At 45.1% G+C, this 19,184-nt stretch overlaps 1 protein-coding gene across 4 annotated transcripts in view; it reads right to left on the reverse strand.

Annotated features, from left to right (window-relative positions):
* Positions 1-1,640: 1,640 nt before the first annotated feature.
* MEAF6 (MYST/Esa1 associated factor 6) overlaps positions 1,641-19,184 on the reverse strand; it is a 61,157-nt gene continuing 43,613 nt past the window's right edge. For 2 of the 4 annotated variants that reach the window (XR_012750218.1, XR_012750219.1), the window contains 3 exons: positions 16,665-16,718; positions 15,994-16,027; positions 1,641-3,443 (listed from right to left, as the gene is read on the reverse strand). Coding sequence is in view for 2 of the 4 variants with exons in the window: in XM_075334077.1 (XP_075190192.1) it covers positions 3,435-3,443; positions 15,994-16,027 (43 nt within the window). In the remaining 2 variants the exon portion in view is untranslated. The remainder of the gene's footprint in view (positions 3,444-15,993; positions 16,028-16,664; positions 16,719-19,184) is intronic. The other 2 variants (XM_075334077.1, XM_075334078.1) reach the window with 1 other exon arrangement.

Consider the following 19,184-nt stretch of genomic DNA (forward strand, 5'->3'; position numbering starts at 1 on the left):
AAAATAATAGAGATAGACAAACTGTAAAAAGTCAGAGATAACATATTGGGTCGGATTTAATAAGTCAAATGTGCAAGAAACCATTTCATCTGTGGGAAAAAAAAAATTAAAAAAAAATAAATAAAATTTATTCATTGCACCACATTTAGGCCAATTCAAAGTCTGACAAATTGTTGGAGCACATGTAAATACTGCGATTTTAGAACCAGCCGCACGTTTCCTGACATGAACTCACCACATATGGCCTCTACATCTTGTATGAATGTCTTAGATGGAGGAATAAGCGATGATTACTAAAGCTTTAAACAGCTTTCACACTTGGGGGATGTGCACACGTTGCGTTTATCAGTTTTTCAAATCTTATGCACGTGTATTTTTTTTCTTTGCAGATTTACAGCAGATTCAAGTCTGCAGCAGGTCAATTCTCGCCTCTGTTACCTATACTAAATGAGTGGGGAAAAATATGCAAAAATAAAATACATTTTACGCAGGGTTTTTCACACCAACTCGTCTGAAAGATTGTGGCACACAATTAGGAATAAAGTAGTGATTAGTATATTTTGGTGGTCCACAAGAAAACTGTATTTAGTAAATGACGTTTCATTCTAAAGAGACACTTTTCAACCATACACAATCTAGACCTGGCCACCTGGTTGGATAGACTTGTATAGTAGAGCGGCTATACAATTATATCCAACCAGGTGGCCAGGTTTGGATTCTACTGGTATAAAAAAGGTCTGATTTCACAAAGGACAAGTATTAGTTTTCTTGTGGACCACCAAAATAAGCTATTAAAGGGAACATGTCACCACTTTTTTGGCGTAAAAGCTGTGGCCACCACCACCGGGCTCTTATATACAGCATTGTAACATACTGTATTTAAGAGCCCAGGCCGCTGTGAGAACATAAACACTTTAGAAAACTTACCTAACGGTCTCGCGGTTGGCCATATAGGAGTCTCTGTTCTCTGGTGCCGGCGCCGCCTCTTTCGGCCATCTTCGTCCTCTTTCTGAAGCCTGTGTGCATGACGCGTCTACGACAAACACACGATCCTGCGCAGCAACAATACAATACTTTGATCTGCCCTGCTCAGGACCTGAATGCCGGCGAGTGTGGATGACGTAGGATGCGTCATGCACCGCGGCTTCAGAAGATGGAGGACGAAGATGGCCGAAAGAGGCGGCGCCAGCACCAGACAACACACGCCCATATGGCCAACCGCGCGACCACTGGGTAAGCATTATAAAGTGTTTTTTTATGTACTCAGAGTGGCCTGGGCTCTTATATAGAGCATTCTAACATGCTGTATATAAGAGCCTGGTGGTGGTGGCCGCAGCTTATAGGGCAAAAAAAAGTGGTGACAGGTTCCCTTTAAAAACTTTATTCACAACTGAGTGCCGCATTCCTTCATACTTGTTTCTATGGGGTAGGATTAAAGTAGAGCGAATACCTAACTAACTATTCCTACTTGCTGTATTCGTAATGAGCACAGTCTAATATTTGTGTATTTGTTTCCAACAGCGTGTACAATGCAAGTCAATGGGGGAATACTCGCAAAGTAACAAGTAACCCAAATGCTGTACTATTCGTGCGAGTAGCAAATAGTACGGTATTCAGGTTACTCGTTACTTTGTGAGTTTTCCCCACTGACTTGCATTGCACACGCTATGCAGAATGAATACACAAGTATTAGACAGTGCTCGTTAGGATAACTAGTTAGGTACTTGCTCAACTCGAGGTAGGACCCTATCCAAACACCAACTACCTCCAGGAGTGCTGCATTTCCTTTACAATATTTCTTGCCAACACGTCGGGATTTGCAGCCAAATTCTGAGCCGCAAATCCTGAACGTGTGCACTTAGACTTATAAGAAAAAACACTTTATATAGTGTGAATTCCTTTGTCAACGTTTTATTGATTAATTGATTAGCCTCATCTGGCCAACATTCCGTCACTGTGGTAATGTATTTTATTAGCAAACAGCATATTGGTCTAAATGAACAAGAAAAAATAAAAAAAAAGTATATATATATGTACACATTCACAATTAAAAAAAAAAAAAAAAAAAAAAAATATCGAATCCCTACTGCATTTACTCTAAATATTCACACTGCGTCACATTAACATGTGCCAGATAGGTACAAGTGTAAGTACTAGTCCCGCTTTGTGGAATCAGATTCTAATGCTCACAGCCCTGGCCAAATGAGGAGTCTAATCAGAAAATATTGTGTAATGGAAACCAGAAAAAACAATCACTAAAGAATGGAAATGCAAGACCATATCAAGGGGTGGGAGCAGTTGGGGGTTATTTCATCCACATTTGCCCTATTCACATCACACTTTTTTTCTTACATTTATAATGTATGCTGGTAAAGCTTCTAAAGTACAAGAAAAAAAAAATATCTATGGGGTGATAGACGAAACTATTACATCCTGCAGAATACAATGAGGAAAAAAAAAAAAACAACAAAAAAACCCACATCTAATAAGGTTTAATGAGGCATCAGTTAACTGGATGTCATAATAGCCTATGGGGTACTGTTTCTGTAAATGGATGCCCCATAGTCTACAATGGTATCAGTTGAATGGATACCTCATGCCATATCAACTCATATGTCACAGCCTCTAATGTTAGTGTTGGAGAGATTTCAACAGTAGATGTTAAATGGAGTGACGTTGTGTAATGTTAATGGGGCCTTAGTTGTACAAATGCTGTGGTCACCTCTGTTATATCCTTCTTCAGGGCAGAGGCAGACCAGCTGTAGTCAGAGTACAATGCACTCCTGGAAAGAAAATGCTTTTAAAACATGAAGAAATTCTGCAATGGGCTGAGAATGGAAGAGACACTGAAATCACTCTAAATGTTTCACCATTCTTAAAGGGATTTTCTTAAAGACTAAAAGGTCTCCTTATCCATTAAAAAAAAAAAAAAAAAAAAAGGAGTAAGCTACTGTTTGACTTCTTTGCACCATTCACTGTGTATGGCACTGCAGGATATAGCTATGGCTGTACTTGGCCATTTGTCAGAATAAAATGTAACCAAGATTCACTTGCTCCCCTTCTGGTCCATTCAGATGAGACTTTGCAGAACCCAGTTCTTGGTATCGCTGGGGGGTCCATAAATTATTTCCTATGAATGGGTGATAGTGTCAGTCTTGGGGAAAACCCCCTACAGATATCAATCAAGGCCACACTACTTGACTTTCCACTGTAGGTATACCATTGCAGAAGAACTGGGACTTATATACTTGCAAACAACAGTTTAAATCCAGAATTAAAACCACGTCTCTGAAGAACCTTCAGTCTTTTTTTTTTTTTTCTTTTAATACAGAAACAAATTTCTTTAGTCCTGTCTTGAACAAGTAATGGAAATCTTGAATGAAGAAATAATTTATTCTTCTGAAGCTTTTTTCTATGTTCAGGATGGAGCCACATTAATAATCCTAAATAAAGAAGAATGTGATTAATACATTTCATGAATTCTAGAAACAAATTTAAATAAAAAAAAAAAAAAAAAAAAAAAGCCTGTCAGGTTTCTTTCTTATGCCCTCCAACCCAGCAGCATTTACATCTGCATGTCAAAATTCCCTTCCTAACCAGCCCGATATAACATAACTCTAAATTCAACCCTTAAAAAAGCATTACCTCCATTTTTCATATGCCCAATTAGGCCTTTGACTAGTGGAAGGGGCGTTAGATACCCAGAGACTAGTCGGCAATTTTCCAGGTTCTTACACTCCAGTGGGGTTGATAATTTACAGGAGTTGGAGTCATCGCACCTCATGTCGGCAGTGTTAAGGTGCCTGAAGAGCCGGGTATACACGTCCCGGCCTCAGAAAGGCAAACTGCGCATAATCGAACATGCAAAAGCTGTTTTTCCAGATCCATATGAGCCTCTGAGGACAGGACGTGTAGACCCGGCTTCTGAGGCACACTAATGCTGCTGACATGAGGCACACCCATGCACAAAATACAAGATTTCCAGGATCAGCGATGACGCCAGCTTCTGTAAATCATGTTATCACACCCATAGGGGTGTAACAACATGGAAAGAGGGCCGACTAGTCTGGGGAAACTAATACTTCTTCCACTAGTCAAAGGCCTAATTAGCATGCGAAAAACAGGTAATACACGCTTTTTTTAAAGTATGACTTTAGAAAATTAGGTCATGTCAAGCTGGTTAGGATGGGAATTTTGACATGTAAATGCTGACGGCTTTGAGGGCATAAGGAACCTGACAAGTTCCCTTTAAAGGTTTTAATCAAAAAGCTGCACATTCTATGTATGCACTCAGTGCTCACTCACACTAAAAGCCACTTCATTCACACATAACGAGATCGCTAACGACATTGCTGCTACGTCACAGTTTGTGATGAAACAACGACTTCACCAGCGATCTCGTTATGTTTGACACGTACCAACAATCCGCCCACTGTTGTGAGACCATTGCTGAATGTCCTGGGCCATTTTTGGCTCGTTGGAGTCCTGCTGGGTAGGATGGATCTGTATATTTGACACCTACCAACGATCTCGTTAATGACCTAGATGAGAACTTAAAGTGTGACACGTAGGCGTGTAGTAGCGTCACCTTTTCCGCGCCCCCGCTGCACCGATTGGTTGGCGCTGAGAACAGTAAGCAAACACTCAGGAATGAAGAAGGGATGAATCCGGGTGCAGATGCAGCTTTAATCCGAAAAGCAAGCAAGCAACCAGGAACATAGTACGAATCAGTCCGGGTGGAGTCGCAGGTTCTATCCTCAAAGCAAGACTGAAAAAGGGACAAGGGATGAAGCGATACAAAGTTGGCTTCTAGGCCGGCCACCTAATCAGAACACAGTATTGGCCACCAATAGGAGCAGAGGGGTGTGGAAAAGGCGACGCATATGCACGCCTACGTGGCTTACAGCGTCAAACACTACGCCCCTATTCGAGGTCAGAATTGTTACATAGCTGCTGTGTGACAGGGTCCCAACGACCATCGAGATCGTTATACAGGTCGCTCCATCGTTACTAAAGCTGTTGGTGAGAGGTCAGTCATTTTCATAATGATTTAACAACGACCCGGAAACTGTGACGTAGTAATAAGCTCGTTAACTAAGTAGGTCAATTGGCTTCTTGTTTTGAGTCAACCGAAATCTGAGTTCAAAAGATTTATGAAGAATAATCACATAATTGGGTATATTCACATTCACGGTGACTCTCTAGCTGCCCTAATATAGTGTATTGAGAAAACCAAGGAAATTGCATTAAAAGGCCTTGCTATCATAGCAATTGGTCATACATACCATTGTATCAGAGGTCAGCTATAAATGAATGTGACTGGGATAAGCCACTCTGTTAAAGTGTTTGTCTTTGATGAGAAAACCTAGCCATATAAAGTAAATGCAAAATAGTTGTCTAACACAAGTCTACACAGCGCAAAAAAAAAAGTGTAAGAACAATGCTCATGAATGCGTATACCCCCAACAGATTTGTCACTAAAGCTCTGGTTTCCTTTCAGAAGCAACATTTTCTATGAGCCATCATACTACAAAAATACTTCACAAATGTGGGCTATTGATCCCAAAACAAGAATTGTTATTTTGGACACCCCAAAAAAGTAAAATTCCCCAAAAAAGTAAATTTTCCTAACATATTCCTATAACACCATGTTGCAAAAAGAAGTACACTCCAATGAAAATGTTAGGAGCAAAGCTAAAGTTTAGATTTCAATATTCTAAATAACTAGAATTTAACCAAGGTTTGTCTAATTATTCATAAAATAGGTGTCCAGCAGAGTTCACGATCAAAAGGATGTTAAATAAAGAAAAACCCTTAATTTCATGCTAAAAACAATGGCACCACATGGAAGATAAATGTTCATAACATCTGTGATTCACCAGCAAATCCTATGGGAAAAATAAAATCCTGTGCGCACTGGGCGGATTTTGACAGCTGCATGTTTTGCTGTGGGATTCCCGCAGCAAAAACAATTGCATGTCACTTCTTTTCCGCACGTCGCTGCGGGATTTCACTCCCCTGACTGCAATGTAATCGTGAAATTCCGCAGGGAATAACGCAGGCAGCAAATTCTGTGCGGTTCATTGCGTTTTTCTGCGTTATTACCTGCGGTATTTCGCGGTTTCGGGACATAATGTTCATCGCTGCCCTGCGGTTTGCAGGGAAGTGATGTCATTATGACAGGAAGAGGAAGCGGAGCAGAGTAAACACACACACACACAAATCACACTAACACACAGACACAAACGGCAGCGGATCGCTGCCACTAAATTCAGGCTTAAAGGGAACCTGTCATCAGAAATTTCGCCCAAAAGCTAAAAGATTCCCCCTCTGCAGCTCCTGGGCTGCATTCTAGGAAGGTCCCTGTTATTATTGTGCCCCCTGTGAGACCAAAATAAAGCCTTTATAAAGTTCTACCTTTTTGTATGCAGCTTCTGTAAATCCGTCACGGGGGCGGGCTTTCTGCCGTCCGTTATTCTGCCTCCTGGTCCTGTATGCCGCCCCCATCGCTCCTTTCCATATCTGATGCACCGCCCACTGCTCCAGCCATCCCCGCGCATGCCCAGTGCCAGTCTCACAGGACTGAGCAGTTTGACCGCTGGTGACGTGTGCACAGGCAAGTGATTATGGACGGGGCTGTGACTGTTATCAGCAAGTACCCGGCCATAATCTCTTGAGCGCGCAAACCTCACCAGCATTCACACTGAACTCAGTGTAGATGCTAGACTGTATGGGCTGCTTCCAGGGATGACGTCCCTTTGTCATGTGATAGTTTTTCGAACACGCCCCTATCACATGACAAAGGGACGTCATCCCTGGAAGCAGCCCATACAGTCTAGCATCTACACTGAGTTCAGTGTGAATGCTGGAGAGGTTTGCGCGCTCACGAGATTATGGCCGGGTACTTGCTGATAACAGTCACAGCCCCGTCCATAATCACTTGCCTGTGCACACGTCACCAGCGGTCACACTGCTCAGTCCCGTGAGACTGGCACTGGGCATGCGCGGGGATGGCTGGAGCAGTGGGCGGTGCATCAGATATGGAAAGGAGCGATGGGGGCGGCATACAGGACCAGGAGGCAGAATAACGGACGGCAGAAAGCCCGCCCCCGTGACGGATTTACAGAAGCTGCATACAAAAAGGTAGAACTTTATAAAGGCTTTATTTTGGTCTCACAGGGGGCACAATAATAACAGGGACCTTCCTAGAATGCAGCCCAGGAGCTGCAGAGGGGGAATCTTTTAGCTTTTGGGCGAAATTTCTGATGACAGGTTCCCTTTAATCATGGCAGAGTCTGAGACAGCTTTCATGATTAACCCGTAAGTATAGTGAATAAACACACCCCCTGAAAAAATAAAACAAAAAAACACTATTAATCCCTCCCAACACAGCTCTGGCGTCCCACGACTCTTGCATCCAGCCGCGACTGACATACTCAATGCAGGCTCGTTACGAGCCTGCAGAGGTAATTACAGGTCATTTCTCATGGTCGGTAATGTGAACACACTACTGCTCGGGAGAAATGCACTGTGTCCTCACAGGGACTCTATTGACTGATCTGTCCTTCATCTATTGATTATCTATCTATCCATCCATAATCTATTTATTTATCTATCATCCAGCCATCTCTCCATCCATCCATTATCTAGCTATCTATCCTTCTATTTATCTATCCATTATAATTATTTGTCTGTCTATCCATCTATCTATCTATCATCTATCCATCTTTTTTTCCTTCTATGTGCTTTATTGCATTGAATGCATTAAAACATATGTACCAACCCGCGGAAAAACCGCACCAAAACGCATGCGGATTTCGGTGCGTTTTTTTCCGCGGGTGCGGTAATCTTTCAGAGCCTGCGGAATTTTAAGAAAATTCCATTTTCTAGTGCGCACAGGGCCTTACACAAGAAAGGTGCAGGCTACAAAAAGATCAACAAAGCTTTACTTATCAGTCAGAAAACTGTAGCGAAAGTCAGATAAAAAAAAAAAATGTAACTAAGAAACAACTGCAACCATCTAACAGATGTCCAGGCCAACCATGGAAGTAAAACACCTTAGGCTAGTTTCACACATCCAGCTTTTCGCCGGATTCGGCGCACTGCGGTACAGTGTAAACAGTACAATGGCAGGGCAACAAGCGCCAGTCACATACTGTCATGTGACCGGAGCATGTGACCCGGAAGTTGCCACGCTGCCATTGTACCGTATCACTGTACTGGAGTCCGCCGAATTCAGCGAAAAGCTGGATGTGTGAAACTAGCCTAAGCAAAAGCTTCTGCTAATGTGCAGGGTCAGAAAAAAAAACGAAACATGCAAGTTCACTGCATTTAGCTAAAGAAAAAGAAGCGCAAATTGAAATCACCAGATTATTTATTATGCTATATAAGTACTCACTAAGATCCCCATTGGAATCTTATAACCTATATTTGACCTATAGCATTCAACAATTAAAGTAATAAAGTCCAAAAATAGACACAAAATTATGCAAATAATATACATTTTTATTTACGAAGCCAGTGCACACAGCACAGAAGTGTTTCTAAAAACATCCACAAATAACAGAGGTAGAAACCGGGTTCTTCAAAGCCGCGACAATGATCACCAGCCAAAGGATCAGATCAATGAAGCTTTATTGTTGCATCGGTCTACGCGTTTCAGGAGCCCTGCTCCCTTCCTCAGGACCATCAGATACAAGCATACATCAAATCAAAGGTAGATTTGATGTATGCTTGTATCTGATGGTCCTGAGGAAGGGAGCAGGGCTCCTGAAACGCGTAGACTGATGCAACAATAAAGCTTCATTGATCTGATCCTTTGGCTGGTGATCATTGGCGCGGCTTTGAAGAACCCGGTTTCTACCTCTCTGTTATCTGCCGCTTTGGGTTGCTGCTGCCGTGGTCAAATTTTACGTGAGATTACAGTGGTTGGGACTCTCACAACCACATTTGGTGAGTAGTATTGCTCCCCCATCCTATACCCCTACATACAAGGGTAAGACCCTATTGCGCTTTATTTTTCCACAGCTTCTTCTATTAAAAACATCCACAAGGAAGAACACAGGGCAGTGCGGTCAATACAATCTGTATGAGTACAATCAGTGTATCATGATTGGGAATAACACCACATGACTAAAGGATCCCCAGGTCTCCATTAAAGTGCTCTCATATAGTGCATTCATATCCAGTATATGATTGGCTGTAGATCAGTATTTGTACATAATAATCAGTACAGTCAACCAATAAAGTTAAAGCACTACCATGTAATACAAAATTGATTAAACAAATTTCTTGGTATTTGATTAATTCCATTAATTTACATGGCATGTATCTATATGCAGTGCTATATAGTCTAAACACTCCATAGGAGATATCCGTTAATAAATTCCCTTTCAGAAAGGTATAATTTTTTTTCTATTTTTGGACTTCATTACTTAAATAAATGTTACCGTATTTTTAGGACTATAAGACGCACCGGACTATAAGACGCACCCTGGTTTTAGAGGAGGAAAATGGGAAAATAAAACTTTAAGCAAAAAATGTGGTCATGACACACTGTTATGGGGTGAGGATCTGCTGCTGACACTGTTATGGGGGTAATGTCCCCAAATTCTCTACTAAGGTACCCCATCCTGGTAATGATCCTCCTGCCTTGTATATGATCCTGCTATAAACCCCCATCCATCCTGTTCACATACACCCCCCCCCCCCCATCCAGCCTGTTCACATACCCCCCCCCCCATCCAGCCTGTTCACATACCCCCCCCCCCCCCATCCAGCCTGTTCACATACCCCCCCCCCCCCCATCCAGCCTGTTCACATACCCCCCCCATCCAGCCTGTTCACATACCCCCCCCCATCCAGCCTGTTCACATACCCCCCCCCCATCCAGCCTGTTCACATACCCCCCCCCCATCCAGCCTGTTCACATACCCCCCCCCATCCAGCCTGTTCACATACCCCCCCCCATCCAGCCTGTTCACATACCCCCCCCCCATCCAGCCTGTTCACATACCCCCCCCCCATCCAGCCTGTTCACATACCCCCCCCCCATCCAGCCTGTTCACATACCCCCCCCCCATCCAGCCTGTTCACATACCCCCCCCCATCCAGCCTGTTCACATACCCCCCCCCCATCCAGCCTGTTCACATACCCCCCCCCCCATCCAGCCTGTTCACATACCCCCCCATCCAGCCTGTTCACATACCCCCCCCATCCAGCCTGTTCACATACCCCACCCCCCCCATCCAGCCTGTTCACATACCCCCCCCATCCAGCCTGTTCACATACCCCCCCCATCCAGCCTGTTCACATACCCCCCCCATCCAGCCTGTTCACATACCCCCCCCCATCCAGCCTGTTCACATACCCCCCCCCCCCCATCCAGCCTGTTCACATACCCCCCCCCCCCCATCCAGCCTGTTCACATACCCCCCCCCATCCAGCCTGTTCACATACCCCCCCCCCATCCAGCCTGTTCACATACCCCCCCCCCCCATCCAGCCTGTTCACATACCCCCCCCCCCCCATCCAGCCTGTTCACATACCCCCCCCATCCAGCCTGTTCACATACCCCCCCATCCAGCCTGTTCACATACCCCCCCCCATCCAGCCTGTTCACATACCCCCCCCCCCATCCAGCCTGTTCACATACCCCCCCCCCATCCAGCCTGTTCACATACCCCCCCCCCATCCAGCCTGTTCACATACCCCCCCCCATCCAGCCTGTTCACATACCCCCCCCCCATCCAGCCTGTTCACATACCCCCCCCCATCCAGCCTGTTCACATACCCCCCCCCCCCATCCAGCCTGTTCACATACCCCCCCCATCCAGCCTGTTCACATACCCCCCCCCCCCCATCCAGCCTGTTCACATACCCCCCCCCCCCATCCAGCCTGTTCACATACCCCCCCCATCCAGCCTGTTCACATACCCCCCCCATCCAGCCTGTTCACATACCCCCCCCATCCAGCCTGTTCACATACCCCCCCCATCCAGCCTGTTCACATACCCCCCCCATCCAGCCTGTTCACATACCCCCCCCATCCAGCCTGTTCACATACCCCCCCCCCATCCAGCCTGTTCACATACCCCCCCCCATCCAGCCTGTTCACATACCCCCCCCCATCCAGCCTGTTCACATACCCCCCCCCATCCAGCCTGTTCACATACCCCCCCCCCCATCCAGCCTGTTCACATACCCCCCCCCCCATCCAGCCTGTTCACATACCCCCCCCCCATCCAGCCTGTTCACATACCCCCCCCCCCATCCAGCCTGTTCACATACCCCCCCCCCATCCAGCCTGTTCACATATCCCCCCCCATCCAGCCTGTTCACATACCCCCCCCCCATCCAGCCTGTTCACATACCCCCCCCCCATCCAGCCTGTTCACATACCCCCCCCCATCCAGCCTGTTCACATACCCCCCCATCCAGCCTGTTCACATACCCCCCCCCATCCAGCCTGTTCACATACCCCCCCCCCCCCCATCCAGCCTGTTCACATACCCCCCCCATCCAGCCTGTTCACATACCCCCCCCATCCAGCCTGTTCACATACCCCCCCCATCCAGCCTGTTCACATACCCCCCCCATCCAGCCTGTTCACATACCCCCCCCATCCAGCCTGTTCACATACCCCCCCCCCCCATCCAGCCTGTTCACATACCCCCCCCCCCCCATCCAGCCTGTTCACATACCCCCCCCCATCCAGCCTGTTCACATACCCCCCCCCATCCAGCCTGTTCACATACCCCCCCCCCCATCCAGCCTGTTCACATACCCCCCCCCCCCCCCATCCAGCCTGTTCACATACCCCCCCCATCCAGCCTGTTCACATACCCCCCCCCCATCCAGCCTGTTCACATACCCCCCCCCATCCAGCCTGTTCACATACCCCCCCCCCATCCAGCCTGTTCACATACCCCCCCCCCATCCAGCCTGTTCACATACCCCCCCCCCATCCAGCCTGTTCACATACCCCCCCCCCCATCCAGCCTGTTCACATACCCCCCCCCCATCCAGCCTGTTCACATACCCCCCCCCCATCCAGCCTGTTCACATACCCCCCCCATCCAGCCTGTTCACATACCCCCCCCCCCCCCCATCCAGCCTGTTCACATACCCCCCCCATCCAGCCTGTTCACATACCCCCCCATCCAGCCTGTTCACATACCCCCCCCCCATCCAGCCTGTTCACATACCCCCCCCCCCATCCAGCCTGTTCACATACCCCCCCCCCCATCCAGCCTGTTCACATACCCCCCCCCCATCCAGCCTGTTCACATACCCCCCCCCATCCAGCCTGTTCACATACCCCCCCCCCATCCAGCCTGTTCACATACCCCCCCATCCAGCCTGTTCACATACCCCCCCCCATCCAGCCTGTTCACATACCCCCCCCCCATCCAGCCTGTTCACATACCCCCCCCATCCAGCCTGTTCACATACCCCCCCCATCCAGCCTGTTCACATACCCCCCCCATCCAGCCTGTTCACATACCCCCCCCATCCAGCCTGTTCACATACCCCCCCCCATCCAGCCTGTTCACATACCCCCCCATCCAGCCTGCTCATATACTCCCATCCTGCTATATGGCCTGTATCCTATAGCACAGAGAAAAAAAAATAAACGTTTATACTCACCTTTTCCTCACTCCCTGCAGCCGATCATCTTCCTCTGTGCGCCACTGACGTGTGTGTGTGTGTGTGTGTGTGTGTGTGTGTGTGTGTGTGTGTGTGTGTGTGTGTGTGTGGCCGTTCCCCTGCTGCATCGCGATGTCTTCCTGTCTGTGCCGATCAGCTGACCAGCACAGATCAGCTGACCGGCACAGACAGGAAGACATCGCGTGCAGCAGGGGGACAGCTCCACACACGGGGACGGGTGAGTGTACTGATTCACTGCACCCCGCGCTGGTAATGACGCGCGGGGGGCAGTGAATACAGCCGCACATGATCACTCCAGGCTGTAATTGCCAGGGGTGATCATGCGGCCGGCTCTTTACTATGCGCGCGTCCCCGCTCATCCTTCCGCCCACCTGTCAGTGCCGGCTTCAGCGCTGAGAGATGGGCGGGAGGATGGGCGTGGATATGTAATGAGCGGGCCCACGTGGTCACGGCAGGCGCTGCTGCTGCCTGCTCGTGCCCCCGATGACCTGCAGCACCCTCATTCCCAGCCGCAGCCCTATAGTCAGACCATAAGACGCACCCCCAACTTTCCCCCAACATTTGGGGGAAAAAAAAGTGCGTCTTATGGTCCGAAAAATACGGTAAATGCGATAGGTCAAATAAGGTATTTCATAGATGGCATCATGAATTCAGAGATGTGATGCTCTACATTGTAAGGGAAGATTCTACCATCAACTCCCTTGCTAGATTTACACATTTAAAGACATAAAATTGATTCAAAACACTATTCTAAGGCCAATGTTACATTTCTGAAGAATTTCTGTGAAAGTGATTCAGTGGCCAAGTATGTCTCCTGATCGGAAGCCAAACATTTATGGGGAATTGTGAAGATATACCGTATTTTTCGCTTTAAAAGACGCACTTTTGTTCCCCCAAATTTTGGGGGAAAGTAGGGGGTGCGTCTTCTAATCCGAATATAGGGATTATATACTGCAGGGCCCAGGGGAGGTGGGGGCAGCTCTGGAGCGGTGCTGGAGGCTGGTGAAGGCTGCAGGAGGCAGCAGGAGATCTCCTGCTCCCGCTCATATAATATGCGCTGCCGATCACCGTGGTGCTGAAACCGCACCGCGGTGATTGGCTGAGGAAGCGGCGCATATTATATGTGACTGCGCCCCCCTTTGATGGCACATGCCACCCCCTGTGTTAGATATGGCCCCCCATGCTGCTGCCCATAGTAAAATAAAAACAAAAAAATTTACTTACCTCCTCCAGCGTGTCTCCCCTGTCTCCCTGCTGCCGCTGTGATTAGGTACGCAGAGATGTCACTCTGCTGTGCTGATCACATGACCGGCAGCAAGAACCAGGAAATGCAGGAGCTTAGGAGCACGGAGGGAGACACGAGGGAGGACAGTGCTGGAGAAGGTAAGTAAAGCGTTTTTTATTTTACTATGGGCAGCATAGGGGACGTGTTTGCCCGCAATAGGGGACGTGTTTGCCCGCAATAGGGGACGTGTTTGCCCGCAATAGGGGACGTGTTTGCCCGCAATAGGGGACGTGTTTGCCCGCAATAGGGGGCTATATTCAATATAAAGGGGCCATATCCAGATTAAGGGGTCTAATTTTAGGATTAGGGGCTATGAGGGACAATACCCTATATTATTTGTTAGGCAGACACTGGCATCATAAGACGGACCCCATTTAACATTAAGAATAAAAAAAAATTCTTTTCCTTCACCAAATTTGGGGGTGCGTCTTATAAATCAGGTGCGTCTTATAAAGCGAAAAATACGGTAAGTGGTCACTCTCCATCCAGCATTCAGCTTTAAAAGAGATCGTACTTGAAGACTAGAAAGAGGTTACAAAAGGTCACCAACTTATTCATTCCATGTCTAGAAGACTTGGTGCGGTCCTTAAAAATCATGGAGGTCATACAAAATACTAAAATGTACAGTAGTGACCAAACGTTTTTGTATTTAAATTGTAAAAGTGTGATTACTTATGTCTGGTTGTTGTGATACCATTTTCTTGGTGAATTCAAAGTGTATGAAGTGGTCATCAGGCAAGACGTTAATTTTAACCAACATTCTTTTCAATATAGGTCTGGTCATTTCATTAAAAAAAACACTGACTGCAAAAGTTTTGCACATGCTATGTACTGATCACAACAGAGAGAGGAATTAACGGTTTACAATGCCATAACTTAGTATTTTGTAGTATAACCTCTTGCTTTAATGACTGCACTACACCGACAGGACATTAAAGTCGCTAGGGTATTCAAAACATCTTAAGAGATCTTGTTAATTCATCGTAATTTTTCTTTGCTAGCTTTTTTTTTTTCTTCACTAAATTGGATGTGTGCTTAGGATCATTGCCTTGCTGGAATTTCTAGCCTCTGCCTACTTTGCTTTTAGAATATGGCAGCATTACATTCTACAATATATCATTGTACATGGTAGAATTCATATTTCCATTAATTCTATGCAGAAGGCCAATGGCAGATGCAGAGAAGCAGCCCCAAACCATGACATTGCCACCACCATGTTTCACTGTAGGTGTTTGGTACCTTACATCATTAAGTTTTCTAATTGGGCGGTAAATATAGTGCTTGCCATCACTACCAAACAGACGGAACCTGGATTAATCTGCGCACAACACATTAGATTAATCTGTCTCTTTTTATTGGCTGTGTTCTTTGGCAAACTCAAGTTGGACCTTCCGGTTATTTGCAGAGATGAAAGGTATCTTAACTGGACGTCGTGCATTCAAGCCTACGGCTCTTAGCTGTTGCACCACAGTTTGGAAACTCCCTTTGACCACATATTTTGTTCATTTCATGTGAAATCTGTACAGGATTTTTATGGATACCAGGGGATAAAACAATGTCAAACCATTTGCTTCCGCTTTACTAAAAATCACCAGGAGAAAATCACAACAACCAGACAGGAGTAATCACACAAGAAAAAAAAATAAATAAAAATAAATTGCAAAACTTTTGGTCGCCACTGAAGTTTTTGATGTGGAATGTATTCAATTATTGCATCAACTAATTTGAGTAAACTTGATGTTGTAATGAAAGTGATACTAACCTCACATGTTGTGGCTGGAGAAAAAAAAAAAAAATGCATCGATGCCCTTCCTATTTTTATCTGGCTCTCAAAGTAAATAATAATGATTTTTTTCAACAGGCCGAGTATTGCAACACCTCAGCTGCTAAAAATGTTTGAACCTTTACACAAAAAAAAAAAAAATATACTAATAATACTATTATTATTAGTAGTATTGATAAAAAATAATAAAAATAAATAATAATTATTAATACAATATCAAACTAATTCAAGTGAATTTTAACTATTAATACTTACTGATCTTGGCTTCTTGTTCAGCTTGAGGTCAATCCTACAATCAAATTAAAAAAAAAAAAAAAAAAAAGAGTAAAAGGACGAATACAAAACAAAAGTTTATATTAAAAACATATACCATCAAGTTTAGCCATTTAACAAGATGGCATGTCATTTTGCAAGTACAGTTTGATACAAAAATAGAAGAAAAAAAAAAAAAAGTTTAGCAAAAAAGGAAAATATCCTATTAGAAAGGGACAGTCACAAAAACATAACTTTTACTTTAAGGGGTTGTCCTGTCTAAGAAGCGACTGCAGACTGTCGAACCGTGACCTTGTGTGATTCACACACTGTAAGGATTCCCCTGTATTCCCTATGCAGATGGGCGGTCTCATGACCACAAGTATGCAAATTGTATCCAGTCACGTGCCTACTAGACTCTGAATTCTCTATTATTCAGAAAAGACAGATGAGAGTGGCAGGCGAGTGATAAAACATACAAATTGCATACACGTGTTCACATGACCATGCACTCATACAAGGAATGCAGGGAAATCGTGACTTGGGAGGAATCGTGACACCATCATGATTTGCCAGTCTGCAGTTAAGACTGCTTCTTAGACCGGAAACCCGCTAACATTTCCAGTATAAGCTGGCATTTGAAAGTCAGCACATTACTTCTAGAAGCCACTTACACATAAGTAAGGAAGCGCAGGCGTCATTCTGTGCTTGACCGGGAGATATTGAGACTGAAAATAGAGTAGATTGTCTTCAACACACAGGAAATAGAATTAAAGCCATACTGACAGATTCATGTAAGGGCACAATAATATGCCTGAAGTTACTTTTTGTGACAGTGTCCCATGATATATGATTTAGTAAAAAGAAACATGTACAACACTTTCTTTTAAAAAAAAAAAATTTAAGTTTAAAAATTTAAGTGTCTTTATATATAATCAGTAAGTTTAAGTAAAAGATGTTGACACCACCCCCTCCCCATGTGTCAAGAGCCAGAGATGATCCATTATATTGCAGTGCAGTAAGCACATATCCTGGATACAGGTAAAAATGATGTGCAGAATACAAGTGCATCTCAATAATTTAGAATATCATCAAAAAGTTACTTTATGCCAGTAATCCAATACAAAAAGGGAAATGCATATGTTATACAGTCATTACAGGCAGAGTGATCTATTGCAAGTGTTTATTTCTGTTAATGTTGAGGATTATGGCTTACAGCGAATGAAACCCAAAAGTCCTTATCTCAGTAAATTACAATAATTGCCACAAAACACCTGCAAAGGCTTCCTAAGCACTTAAATAGTCCCTTAAGCTGGTGTCACACACAGCGACAACAACAACGACGTCGCTTCTACGTCACCATTTTCTGTGACGTTGCAGCGACGTCCCGTCGCGGTCGCTGTGTGTGACATCCAGCAACGACCTGGCCCCTGCTGTGAGGTCGCCGGTCGTTGCTGAATGTCCAGCTTCATTTTTTGGTCGTCACTCTCCCGCTGTAACACACACATCGCTGTGTGTGACAGCGAGAGAGCGACGAAATGAAGCGATCAGGAGCCGGCACTGGCAGCTGCGGTAAGCTGTAACCAGGGCTGTGGAGTCGGTAAGCCAAACCTTCGACTCCGACTCCTCAAATTCTCTTGCACCGACTCCGACTCCGGCTCCGACTCCGGCTCCTACATATATTGCTTAGTTAGGTGAAAAATTTATTGTAGTACATGAATATGTGTATGTGAACATCAGACATTTAATAATTTTTATGATACGATAATCAAGATATTTGGATAGAACATAAAATATATTTATTGGAATACAACTTTAGAACACAAAAAACTGTAATAAATTGTAAATATGTAATACACTATGTAATATACAGTAGATTACATATATATCTTGTGTGTATATACACTGTGTGTATATATATTACATATTTACAATTTATTAGTTTTTTGTGTTCTAAAGTTGTATTCCAATAAATATTTTATGTTCTATCCAAATATCTTGATTATTGTATCATAAAAACAATTAAATGTCTGATGTTCACATTGTACTACAATAAATTTTTCACTTAAATATAAGCATTATACTAAATGTTATTATTTAGTAAAATATTCAGCACATTCTGCATTGCACTCCTGTCCCCAATTTATTATATATTTTAGGAGTCGGAGTCGGTGCATTTTATACCGACTCCGACTCCACCAAAATGAGCTCCGACTCCGACTCAGACTCCACGACTCCGACTCCACAGCCCTGGCTGTAACCAGCGTAAACATCGGGTAACCAAGGGAAGACCTTTCCCTGGTTACCCGATGTTTACGCTGGTTACCAGCCTCCGCTCTTGCTGCCAGTGCCGGCTCCTGCACTGTGACATGTGGCTGCAGTACACATCGGGTAATTAACCCAATGTATACTGTAGCAAGGAGAGCAAGGAGCCAGCGCTAAGCAGTGCGCGCGGCTCCCTGCTCTCTGCACTGACATGTAGCTGCAGCACACATCGGGTTAATTAACCCGATGTGTACTGTACCTAGGAGAGCAAGGAGCCGGCGCTAAGCGCGGCTCCCTGCTCTCTGCACATGTAGCGACGTTATGATCGCTGCTTCTGCTGTGTTTGACAGCTAAGCAGCGATCATAACAGCGACTTACAAGGTCGCTGTTACGTCACCGAAAATGGTGACGTAACAGCGACGTCGTTGTCGCTGTCGCTTAGTGTGAACCCAGCTTTACTCTGATTCAGTAGGCTACACAATCATGGGGGGGGGAGGGGGAAGACTGCTGACTTGACAGATGTCCAGAACGTAGTGATCGCCATTCTTTTTCTGAGACGTAACTTTTTTATTTTTCAGTCAATATGGTCATGTGAGGGCTCTTTTTGCGGAACGAGTTTTACTTTTAAATGAAACCATCAGTTTTACCATATAGTGTACTGGAAAACGGCAAAAAAATTCCAAATGCAGAAAAATTGCAAAAAAAGTGCGATAGCACTATGGTTTTTGAGATATTTTATTCACTGTGTTCACTATATGGTAAAACGGATGTGTGGGTGTGATGCCTCAGGTCAGTGCGAGTTCGTAGACACCAAACATGTATAGGTTTACTTTTAAGGGGTTAAAAAAAAAAAAAAAATCGGAAGTTTGTTCGAAAAAAGTGGCGCACGTTTTACGCCATATTCCGTCACCCGTAGAGTTCTCATTTTT

Source organism: Anomaloglossus baeobatrachus, chromosome 2 (assembly GCF_048569485.1).
Source record: "Anomaloglossus baeobatrachus isolate aAnoBae1 chromosome 2, aAnoBae1.hap1, whole genome shotgun sequence".
Lineage (NCBI taxonomy): Eukaryota > Metazoa > Chordata > Amphibia > Anura > Aromobatidae > Anomaloglossus > Anomaloglossus baeobatrachus.